The sequence below is a fragment of the Bison bison genome, unplaced genomic scaffold, assembly GCF_000754665.1.
Source record: "Bison bison bison isolate TAMUID 2011002044 unplaced genomic scaffold, Bison_UMD1.0 scf7180017862158, whole genome shotgun sequence".
Classification (NCBI taxonomy): Eukaryota; Metazoa; Chordata; class Mammalia; order Artiodactyla; family Bovidae; genus Bison; species Bison bison.
In genome coordinates this window covers 674,245-686,969 of record NW_011492730.1, presented here as the reverse complement: position 1 = coordinate 686,969, position 12,725 = coordinate 674,245, and the positions used below count along the sequence as shown (strand labels likewise).

The window sequence follows — 12,725 nt, the reverse complement described above, 5'->3', positions numbered from 1 at the left end:
GCCACTCTCTCAATGTGTGGCAAAGTTTCTTGAGTAGACAGAACACCAAGACCAACACCTGTCTTGTGCTCCATGATTGAGGGACCCTGATGGGGGCAGGGAGGGGGCAGTAAAAGGAAGTGAGGAGTGTCCCCACCCTCTCTACAATGGAGGAGACTGGGGAACACTAGTTAATCTCTCTGAGCCTCAGGTTCCTCACCTATAAGCATGGTCTGGGGACAATTTCCCATTGCAAATTATATAATAAAACAGCTAAACCCAATTCTCCTTTGCTCAGTAAGGTGTGGAGGAAGGGAAGGAGTATAATTAGCATCATGTGTCTAAAAGGGTTTAAGGGTCATTTCGGTGAGGTCGGTGAAGGCTGGTGTTATGGTCCTGCCTAGCTGGGCACAGTCTTCCAGGAGGTTCCATGACATAATCCTGGGAGATTTAAGAGTGTTGTTGGGGTAGCACAGGGGACTAAGAAGACAGGCCAGACGGTAAATGCTCTCTGTGAACAATAACAGTTTGGAGGAGAAACGCAAAGTAGTTTCAAATTTCCTATCCCGTAATAGCCATAGGAATTGGTGATCTGGATTTACCAATGGAAAAGAAATAACAGTTGGCTTTGGGATTTAAAAAAAAAACTACAACGCAGTGTGAAAGTAAAAATACAATGAAAGCTTGTATAAGACGTTTTTGATTGATTGTTCAGTTCATGAGAACGGCTGGCATGAAATAAAATGTTTCTTTTTCTGGGCAGTGATTAGATAAGTTGAATATGGTGAAGCAACCCACAGGACCATTGTCAGCCTACAGATCAATCGTCAGCCTACGGATCGGGTTTTTCATAAACGTCACTGTGCAGCCCTCACAGAGAGTTCTTGTTTCTGGTGGATTTGTTTCACCTCCTTTGTGAAAGCCTTAGAGAGAAGGCAGCAAGCGGGAAAATCAGCTATTTATAGGCATTTTTGACTAAAAGTGTCTGCTCGGCGTGCCATGAAATACTTCCAAGAGGTGGGAGCACAGGAAACGATCTCAAATCACCGAGAAGCCTGGAGGAGTGTGATGGGGAGAAGAATTTTCAGAAAGCTCAAGTTCATTTGCAAACAAATGACAGTTACTTGCACTGACACCCCCTGAGTTACCAAAAAGCTAGCTGAACTTGTATTAGTTAGGAGAGGAGGAGAAGGGGAAAAAAAAGATGAATTATCTAAGGATTACAAGTCCTTGGGATCTTTTAAGGGACTTTAATGGGGCCAGCAGGTGGCCTGTGATGGAGCTGGCTTCTGAGAATGGAGAGGAGTGATCAGGGATTTTGGACATGAGTCCAAACAGTGATGGACCTGTTGTCATCTGCCAGCAATAGTGGAAGATGACACTCATAGAAGCTGCTCTGGTAGAAACACTCATCAGAGAACCAAGAAAGGAGGTGAGTGGATAAAGTCCCCTTTAGACAAGCCCCAGAGCTGTTGTTAAGTAATGTACAACTCTGGACTGTAGCATGCCAGGCTTCCCTGTCCTGCACTATCTCCCAGAGTTTGCTCAAACTCATGTCCACTGACTTGGTGATATCATCCAACTATCTCATCCTTTGTTGCTGTTAAGTAAACTTGCCCTGTGGACTAACCAAAGCTGCCTGTAGTGAGGCAGCAGGGTCTTGACAGACTTAAGATCTGAAAACAAAAGTAGGTTTTGTTTAAACATACATGAAAGCTTGAGGAGATAGAACAACAGAAAAATTGTGTTCTATCAGCAAACATGGAGCCATGGGGAAACCTGACTGACAGAAGCTGAGCTGTCAAAAGATGTACCCTTTGCGATCTTTTCATCTGCAAACAAAAGCTTTATGTGTTTAGCTGGCATTTGGGGCAGGAAGCCTTAAATCTACCCAGTGATGGACTTGTCATCCGACTTTGGGAAACTGCTTTTCTTTCCCACAGAATCAGATATGTTCATGCTAACCTTGGTTTAATGAAAGTTCAGTCAAGCAATATGGAAAAGAAAAAGTGGTACATGAAGCAGGTGAAGAAGCAACAAAGGACGTTAACAGCTGAGGATATGAAAACTCAAAACGTTTCACACTGTATTTTTTACTTTTTCCACAAATCTGAAATATTTTTCTATGACCCCAGCAAACACAAAAGTCATCATTATGTCCATTTTGCAGATCTAAAAATGGAGGTACTAAGTAGAGGGAGCCCAGAGTCCTGTGGGAAGTCCGTGGCAACATTAAAGTCCATGTTTTCATTTGTTAGACTCTACTGCCCCCTTCAGTATGTACAAAGATGAATCTGGTCTGCTAGTTCTAGAGTATGGGTAGAAGGGTGGTTCTTAGGTGGACCTCTGCCCTGGATTCTTCCCAGAGTAACAGAATCAGAAGCTCTTGGATTGATGCCACAAATCCTCATTTTATAGACATCCTCAAGGTGATACTTGTGCACACAAACCTAAGGATCAGTTGCCTAAATATTCAACGACAGAGTACGTGGCCACACATGTATATGACTCTGCACATGCAGGGAAATTCGGCATCGTTGTGCTACTGTTTACCTATACGGATGCCACTAGATAATGCTCCGCACAGCACTTCCAACTTCAGAGCTAGATCTTCTTTACACTGGCTCACTTTTGACCATCAAAAGCAACGACCAAGAGATCAACCTGGAGCCTTTGATGTCTCCTATGTATTATTTCTTTCACATTTTCTAGAGTTACTCTGATTTAATATACTTGGCCTCATTAATCCTATATATTCTCTACTATGCGTCACATATTACACACACACACACGCATTACTTTGGAAAATACAGTTTCAGCTATGCTTACGATCTTTATTCTAGGAAAGTGAGGTGAGAGGTAAGAGGACTGGCCGCCAAGACAATGGGAGATGCCAGAGAGAAGTGTGTTGCCCTTACAACCCAGTCCCAGGGCTCTGAGTGTATGCTATTCCCTTTGTTGGTACAGGATTTCCTCCTAATAAAACCATCGGGATGCAGGAGAGATGGACAGGGATAACAGGAACAAAAATACCCATTTCTTTTATTTAGACATTAAAAATCCTACCCTGCCATGTGTAACCACAGAGTTACAGATTGCAGGTAATTATTTAGTTAACAACTGTCTTTATCACTTGTGAACTTTTAAAGAAACAGCCATGCTTCAAATCTAACTTTCAGATTAGGTCTTGGCCCCTTTGTGCCTTGACCTCACTGCCTTAAATGGATGGAGTAAGAAAGGATAAGCTGGCCTCTGAAACGCGCCTTAAAGGTTTACACAGATATGAAAGACTTAATGGGCAGCAGCAGGGCAGTGAGTCTGCTAGGCTCAGCCTGCTGCTCATGAGGTGACTAATATGTGTTAGTCAAGGCATCTCCTTAGGGTTTATTTTCCCCACTTTTAGAAGGAGTGGGTTGGACTAAGTAACTGCAAATAATTCTTCCATAAGGGGATTATTAGGTGAGAAATAGGGAGGTGGAAAGATGCTATGCCCACCTTCCAGGGAGGATTTTGTGAATGAGAGGGAATACCAGTGAGGCCTTCCAGTGAGGAGCTTTGGGAATACTATTGTAAAACTGTCATTTTTCTGAAAAATAAATAAATAAAACCTTCCTGGGTCTCTCATTACACACCTTCATATTTTAGAGACCTGGAGAGTAAAATCAGGGAGGAGTTAGACAATCCTGAAAGTATGTAATTAACGTTGGATAAAAAACACGAGAGGAACAGAAGTCATTTCCTGTCATTGTTATTGGATGACTCTCTGTATGAAAGGTGTTTATCCTTATCCCAGGGAAGCAGGACACCTCGGACTTGTTTATACTGCTGGTCTGAGATTTAACGTACTCCTTGTAAGAGGGAGGTAAGGAGTTTTCTAGTGGGATGCATGAAAAGTTTGTTTCCCCACTTTAAAGTCATTCTGCTTTTGTGAAATGGTACACTTGAAACAGATCTTATGTCATGAATCAGAGATGGAAGAAAGCATATGCATGAATGCATGCTTTATTAGTATGGCTACAGGAATGCCTATGCAGATATAACGTGTCTATATGGACCTAGACACATGCATACAACATATAGTAATCCTAGACTCCACACAGCTCTACTTCCTGGATGGCTCTGTGATAGTCCCCGCCTGAATTTTGTAGGAAGTTTCCAAATTCTGGGAGAACAAAGAGTATAAGCTTCAATGGACAGAGAAGAGTGACTTTAAGGTACATAAAAAAAAAAGATATGCTTATCTGCTGCTGCTGCTAAGTTGCTTCAGTAGTGTCCGACTCTGTGCAACCCCATAGACGGCAGCCCACCAGGCTCCCCTGTCCCTGGGATTCTCTAGGCAAGAACACTGGAGTGGGTTGCCATTTCCTTTTCCAATGCATGAAAGTGAAAAGTGAAAGTGAAGTCGCTCAGTCATGTCTGACTCTTATGGACTGCACCCTACCAGGCTCCTCCATCCATGGGATTTTCCAGGCAAGAGTAGTGGAATGGGGTGCCATTGCCTTCTCCAAAGCTTATCTAGAAAACTCATTTTGTGAATGTAATTAGAAGTCGCTTTATTTTAGAAATGGAAACAAGGCAGGGTATTTTGCTAAATTCTAACAAATAGTAAAAAAAGTCCCAATTTAAAAAATATAGTTGTATATGTTCTTAAATTTAAAAGATCAGAGCATCAGAAGAGGTCTTTCCTTGGTCATGTGTTCTCCAAGAAATCAAAGTGTTAAAAAACAGTATAAAAAAGAAATTGGCCATGGTCAATGAAGGAGTGAGCTGAGTGTCTCCTTACACTCTGATCCCTCCTTTTCCTTTGCTAATTGTTTAAAAGTAATTCGCTGTTTTTCTTTTATTGGAGTATGAAATATACAGTTGCCTTACAATGTTGGGTTAGTTTCTGGTGTACAGCAAAGTGAGCCAGCTATGTGTATACCTATATCCTCTCTTTTTTGGATTTCCTTCCCACTGAGGTCACCACAAAGCACTGAGTGGAGTTCTCTGTGCTCTACAGTAGGTTTTCATTGTTGTTCAGTCCCTAAGTCATGTCTGACTCTTTGTGACCCCATGGACTGCAGCACGCCAGGCTTCCCTGTCCTTCAGTTTCTCCTGGAGTTTGCTAAAACTCATGTCCATTGACTGGGCGCTACCATCCGATGGGTGATGCTGGGAGATGCTCAACACCAATAATTATTAGAGAAATGCTACAATGAAGTATCACCTCACACAGGTCAGAATGGCCATCACCAAAAAGCTACAAACAATAAATGTCGGAGAGAGTATGGAGAAAAGGGAACCCTCTTACACCGTTTGTGGGACAGTAAATAGTAATTAGCTCTTTATCTTTACCTTTTAGCTGCAAACTGGACTGGGTTGAAGGAGAATAAATCATTTACTGAAAAAATTAAAGCACTCCCTTACCATGGTTTTGGTCTAAGAGTTTATTAATATGCACTTATAAAAATAGAGTAACATGATTTTTCCTATGTCCTAACGTGTTCCAAATAACAGTTAATAGGAACACAGCCTGCAGGTGGGGGAGGAGGAAAGATGGTTTGAGAAGCAGATAAATGAACGCTTGATGTGAAGTCCGACATGCATTTTATTTTTATCCAACAGGAAAAGTTACGGGTTCAAAATTTCAAATAAGTAACATAATCATAGTAAGATCATATAACTTCTATTGCATCACAGTAATAGTAACCTGATTTGACCTGAAAAGGCCAAGTTTTATTTCTCTATGAAGTTATCCTGGCAAGTGACAGGAAAAAAAAAAAAATCTGACTGTTCAGAGGTATTGTAGTTTGAACCACATGAAGTTTCTGATTTCAACTGTTTAGAACAATAAAGCTGGAATTTCTCCATGGTTCAGCTCACATCAATAAGCACAGTAAATCTACAACACAGAGGTTGTTGCTTTTTGAGCCTAAAACCAAAGTGGCAAAAACCCTAATCTAGTCACCGAGTCAAAGCCAGCCTGGCAAAACTGCATATATGTTTAGCAGCCCTTGTAATACCTCAGGGGCTTCCCTGGTACCTCAGTGGTAAAGAATCCTCCTGTCAATTCAGGAGACCTGGGTTCAATCCCTAGGATGGGAAAATCCCCTGGAGAAGGAAATGGCAACCCACTCCAGTATTCTTGCCTGGGAAAAACCCATGGAAAGAGGAGCCTGGGGGTCACAAAAGAGTCAGACACAACTAAATGACAACACAACAAAATAACACTTCAAGCAAAAAACAAAACAAAAAAACCAATGTGTTCTACGATTTGTAAGTCATTGTTTGTGTTAGGTTGTGTAAAGGCATGATCTCAAATGGACCAGAGATTATGGATGAGTCTTTCTTTACTGAATGGTAAATGTTTACCCTGGCTCCTGAATTTAATTTGCAACTGATCAAACTGTGCTCTAAGGAGAAGAGAGAAGGAGGAGATAAATCCTCTGGCCACTAAGAGATCCAGGCTAGTTGTTGTCTTTTACTCTGCTAACCAATGCTAGACCTCCCGTGAGTAGACTGGATTCTGAGGGATGTGAAAGCCTGTGTGGGAAGAACTTTGACTGTGGCTAACTAAGGACTTTTGGTGCTGCTGAAAATGTCTTTAGAATAATGCAAATTGCAGACCAAGAATAGGAAAGTTTAACAACTTTCAAGAAGGCTTTCCTATTTCTTTTCAATCTTTCTTTTCCTACCACTCACTCTGAACCTCTGCTTTCTCACAGAGTTTTGTCAACTGTCCACACCCCCAGCCCCAATACTGAGATGTGGGCAACATCGAGAATTACAGAGAATCAGAGAAAGAACCACCACTGATTCTACGTGAAAAGTTAAGATCAGGCAGAAGTAACCTCATTTTTCTATTATATCAAGAAACAGGGACATCTCTACTAAGACCAGGGAAAAATAGGGAGAAGACTGTACAAGCCAAATAGAAAATACATTCAAGAATTTTGAACCACCCCACCCCTTTTTTGCTGGATTATTGAGGCAATTTAAATTGAAAATAAAGAAAATCATCTACCTAGTTCATTTTTTTTTTTTTAAGGCAGCAAGGAAACATTGCAGTAACCAAAGTCACTAGTAGAATTGCTCAGCAGTCACACATTTCATCTAAAGTAGGTTTTAAAAACTGACTTCACAAAATTTAAATTGTTCTAAAACAAGAGGAAGGAAAACCTCAGAGGGGACAGAAAACCCCACTGGGCAGAGACTGACATAGTCTTGAACAGCATTTTGAAAAATAGTTGTACCTGCATTGAAAAAAATAGTCCTGGGTTCATGTCTGTTATGAATGACTCTTCAGTGATCTTTTGTGGAGTCTTATTTAACCAACAGGGAAAAAAAGTCACAAGAAAATCCACAAAACCCCCAACCATCCAGAAATTTTAATTTTGCAAAGGAACAGTTAAGCATTCACCATTCTTGTCAAAGAAAACCACAGATCACATTTCAACCACCAGACACACAACATCCTCTCATGGCACCTAGCACCTGCGATCATCTGTCAATTAAAGATTTCATGAAGCCTCCTGGAGACACAGATGTGTGGGTATCTGATGTCTCTACCTGCTTTCTTACCATCTGTACACACATCCGTACTTAGCCCTTTCAGTTGGACTAGCTATTGTTTAGAGAACAAATAAAATAACAACAAAAACTACTCACCACCACCACCACCAAAAGGAAAAAACCACTTGAACCAACAACACACTCTCACCAAATACATAGTAATAAAAGAGTTGTACTCAGACCTGGTCAATCCTTCCATTTCTTGAAACTTGCACACAAACTGAAGAAACCCACTCAGCCTTAAAAAGGTCGATCATTTTGTTCTCCTAAAATTTCATCTCTGAGCGTGCTGGCTTTCTTGTCTGTCTCGTGTGCGTTCTCTCCCTCTCTCTCTCTCCCCCTGTGTCTCTCTCTCTCTACTTTACCGGAGAGTCGTTTTGTTTCCTTTTTCCTGTTTCTGCTGCTGGATGAATGCAAAAATACACAATTTGAAGGTTTTTTTTTTTTTTTAGGCTAACAGTTGGAAATCTAAAATCTTGCTCTCCTGAATAGCTTATTATGCCAGTCATTCAACATGCAACGTTTTACATAAAGAGGCATTTACAGAATCAAGAATTCTGTTTTCTTAAAGCAAAAACAAATCAACAACCAAAACTCCCTCTACTCCTCTGACCCCCTTCCTTAACGATTAGCACTTACCCTGAGATGTGCCATAAATGCTCTATTCCAAATGTACAAAAGCCAACCACATCTCAACTGAGAATTAAACAGTTTTAATGTCTTCAGATCCATGTCCCTGCTCCAAATTCTGATACAGACAGTCACTGGCAGCCGTACAATAGTTCTAAACAGCAGACATCTGATTCTTGACATTTAAAAATAACAATATTGGGGGAAAAAAGGGAGTCTTTTTTAAATCAACCACAGACAGCTTGTGAGGCAGCACATCTAAGCAACTGACTATATTAACTGGAACTTACAATAATTTCAAGCTACAGTATTTTCTTTCTAAATCAGTGTCAGACGGAGGCTAGACACCTACAGACCTCTCATTTTCTATATAATCATGGCAATGACCGAAGTTAAATAATTTCTGAGTGATAATTCAATATAGAGAGAACTTTTTAGTATTTAGAATTCTATTATTGGTGAATATTAACCTGTGTTCAGTCTGGAATCAAATTAGGAACATTTCAGCCATTCATCTGAGCTGGGTCACATTTCACGGACACGCATTCTTAACCATGTGCGAACAGAGGAGGGCAGGTGAATGCATACCTTTGCTGCAGAATAGAACAAATATTAAAATGAGAAAAATGCATTTGTTTCTATTTCTGAAGCACTTTATAGACTCAGACTGATCTGCACTCAAGTCTTAGCTGTCTCAATTACTACCCATGAGTTCCTGAAGACAGAATTCCATCTTTTGTGCCTCAGGTTTGTCATCCATAAAACTGGAGTAAATAGTAATATTAATACTAATTTTATAAAGGTGTTTTGGGTACTAAATGGATACTCTATGATTTCTGTTACATAACAGGCAGAGGGTATATGCTGCTTCTTCCCTCTGTGTTATATTTGGTCTGGGCAGGAATCAGCCATGATTAATGGGGAAATCCAGGTTTGAAGGTAGATGAATCAGGTTAGACCCTCCATGTTGCCATGTACTGGCTGTTTGTCCTTGGGCAAGTGACTTAATCTAATTTACTAAATCGCAGTTCCTTTAACTGTAAAATACTTCATAAGAATTTCAAAGAGCAAATTAGATATCACTGGAAAAGCATCTACTTCAAGCATTTAATAAATGGTAGCTCCAGGCCTTTACAACTCTTGAAAACAGCTCTCATTAGTGCTTTGCATTTGTAACTGAGGTGTCTGAAGATGTGGACTGAGATCCCAGACCTTCTCAACCAAGTGCCTCACTTTATAGTAGAAGAAAGAGACTTTGGAGAGCTGAAATGATGGTTCTCAGCTGTATCACTAGTTAGTGATCACCAACTAGTTAGTGGCCAATAGGGACTAAAACATAAACCCTCTTATTTAAAGTTCAATGCTTTGTCCACTAAACTTTCTGACACTGAAATTGAACACATCTGAACATCCAGTTTCAATATTAGTTTGTAATTGGGGCTTTCTTGGTGGCTCAGAGAATCTGGCTGCAATGCAGGAGGATCCTGTTCAATCCCTGGGTTGGGAAGATCCCCTGCAGAAGGAAATGGCAACTCACTCCAGTATTCTTGTATGAAGAATCCCATGGACAGAGGAGCCTGGTGGGCTACAGTCCGTGGGGTCTCAAAGAGTCAGACATGACTGAGCAACTAGCACTTTCACTTTTTCACAAAGCAATATGACTAGGAAACAAACCCCTCTATGTTCCCAAATTTGCTTCTAAGAATGAGTTTACAAGTGAAATTATTCTATGGGAGCTGACAGGTGCTGGCTAAATCTATCTTCCTAAGAGGAGCTTCTGCAGGACATAGATTCTCCTTTCCCTGTAAAGCAAGAAGAGAGCTAGAGAGGATTCCAGTTCTTAGGAGTGTCCCATTCCTCCTCCCCCATGTGAATGTCCAGCTTCTTCCTTTTCTTTAGAGGAACTCATCTTAGCATACTGGTTGGGGAGAGTACACTGCATTTACTATGTCCCCACACTGATATATAAAAATTTTTTTTTCAGTTTGAAAGTCTTGTGCAGAATGCTGTGCTGGCTCAGTCATGTCCACTTCTTTGTGACCCCACAGACTGTAGCCCACCAGGCTCCAAAGTTGATGGGATTTCCCAAGCAAGAATACTGGAACGGGTTGCCATTTCCTTCTCCAGGGGATCTTACTGACCCAGGGATTGAACCCACATCTCCTGCATTGGCAGGTGAATTCTTTCTGCTGAGCCACCAGGGAAACGCTTTAATTTGATATTTCTTATCTGATCTTATCACTACTGATTATGGTTCAGTTTTTTAAATTAAATTTATTTTGTTTTTGCCATTAGTCACAGAACCTTCATAGACAAAAATGTATCCTCTTCTAGGTTTTCTGTCTCATTACACATCCTTTTTCAAGACAGATACCTTATCAAAATATTTTATTCTCAGTAGTGGATGAGATTTATGTGGTTAAAGAATTTCTAAGGCTTTCAGTTGTAATATTTACAATGGTCTTTTCTATGAACTAAGAGTCTTGAGTTCTGGTCTTACCTCTGCCATACATTAACAGTGTGACTTATAAGGCCTTTACCTTTCTTTGAGTCTAGCTTTTTATATTCTGAATGAAGAGGTTTGGTTAGATGATCCCTTTAGTTTTAACCTTCTGTTAGGGATTCTTGATCACTTAATTAACATGTGTAACAACCTTTTAGGGCTTCCCAGGTGGCGCAGTGGTAAAGAATATGCCTGCCAAACATGGGTTTGCTCCTTGGGTTGGGAAGATCCCTGGAGTAGGAAATGGCTACTCATTCCAGTATTCTTGCCTGGAAAGTGCCATGGAGAGAGGAGCCTGGTGGGCTCCAGTCCATGTGGTCCAGAGAGTTGGCACGACTGAGCAACTGAGGACAACCTTATAGTAAATTAAATGATGCCACCTTCAGTAGGAAATATTGTGTTCTTTGTGAAAACTATCCACACCATGGTGGCCTCTTCTGAAGTCTGGGGATGGGTCTGGCACTGTCCCTACCCAGTGACTGCCAGTCTGGAATATTTTCAGAACTTGGTAGCAGCATTCCCAAGGGAGTCAGCTTTGTCAGAAGAGATCCAAAGAGAGCCAAAAAGATGAATGTCTTGGTGGAAGACTTTTCCTTGCATTTATTCTTAAGAGTGGGAAATGATTATGTCATGATTTTATATTCCAGTAAAACCTTTTTTAAAACAGACAAGGCTAGGAAGGGAGGGCTAGGAAGAGAAAACCTACACTTTGAAAAGGAAAAATGTGAGGATCCCTCTTATGAAACGCTGTGTCTCAGTAAAAATGATGAATCTAAAGGGAGGCAGTAGGGAAGAAAGGAACTCTTCCCCTGATATTTTTATCCAGGTGAAATCTGGTTTCAGTGGATTGGAGGGCAGTAGGAAAAACAGGAGTCTGCAGAGGGGAGGAGCGGCCTTGGGCTGCGTGTGTGGGATTTACATACTGACACTAATTGTATTTTATTGCGCAGATGCTTCCCCTTCTTTTCCTCCTCTTCTCTGTTGTCCTGAGTCCCTGTAGCTGTACTTGTCAGGTCCCCAAACTGGCTCCATCTCCACCTCCTCAGGGTGCAGGGCATCACCCCAACTCCCTGTGCTCTGGGGGATGAGGACTTAGGTGGGGGTGTGATTAGCTTCGCTGTGGTGTGAAAATTGCAATGGTGAAGATGTTGATCAATTTTTCCAAACTAACAGCTTGGGGCAGAATCTTAAATAATAATAACAAAAAGCCCTGAATAGAACTAATTAAACTCTTTCCAGAATTCCAAAGATCATTGTTGACTTTTGTAAAAAAGGTGGCTTTATTTTACAATTCTGTGTACACTCCCCTTTTCTCCCCTCCTTGTCCTCCAATCCCTCAGACAAAAGAGGAACACAAAACATTAATAACTCCTTGCCTTTTTGTAGGCGTGCTTTTCAAAGCACTTTTATATCCAGTATCTCAAGATAACTGGATGAGGTTGCTAGCAGGCCTGTTTCCTGATAGGAGCCCTCAGCCCCCAAAATGCTAAATAATTTGCTCAGGTTCACACAGAGAATTCACAGTAGAGCCAAGACTAGGCCCCAGGGGAAAATACCATACAATCAGCTGGTACAACTTCTAAGCACCCATCCCTCCATATAAATGGTACCTGAAGGTACTGGCAGGAACGTTCTTGTTGACACGACTCTGACTTCACCATGGCCTGGTCCATGTTGACCGAGGCTTTCTGGTAAACCTCTCGGGCTCGACTCACGGTCAGCGTGGAGGACCAGGCACTCTTCTTGAGCAGTGGTGCATCTAGGGTGACGGGCAGGTTGGCGCAGGTGGAGCACTTGACGTCGTTGTTACTCCGGGAGGCCTTCACCGCCTGCTCGCTGATGGTGTTGTAGGCCTCCATAAAGTACTGAGAGGCCGAGCGGTCGGGGCACCTGCCCATGGTCATCACACCCGAGGGGGAGTGGTAGATACACATGTCGCCGTCGAGGTTGTCGTCAGAACTCCACCAGCCAGGGGATGTGTTGTTGCGCGGCTTGGGCTCCGGGCGCCGCTCCTTGCTTTTGCTGCGCTTGCCGTACCTCACGGTCTGCGTCTCGTCCG

General features: G+C 41.7%; 1 protein-coding gene across 2 annotated transcripts in view; it reads right to left on the bottom strand.

Annotated features, from left to right (window-relative positions):
• DLGAP1 (discs, large (Drosophila) homolog-associated protein 1) overlaps positions 1-8,265 on the bottom strand; it is a 294,987-nt gene extending 286,722 nt beyond the window's left edge. Inside the window, exon 1 of one of the 2 annotated variants that reach the window (XM_010832710.1) lies at positions 8,173-8,265. In XM_010832710.1, coding sequence (XP_010831012.1) covers positions 8,173-8,265 — 93 coding nt within the window. Of the gene's footprint in view, positions 1-7,715; positions 7,854-8,172 lie in introns of those variants that run through there. The other variant, XM_010832711.1, reaches the window with a different exon arrangement.
• Between the last annotated feature and the right edge of the window lie 4,460 nt (positions 8,266-12,725).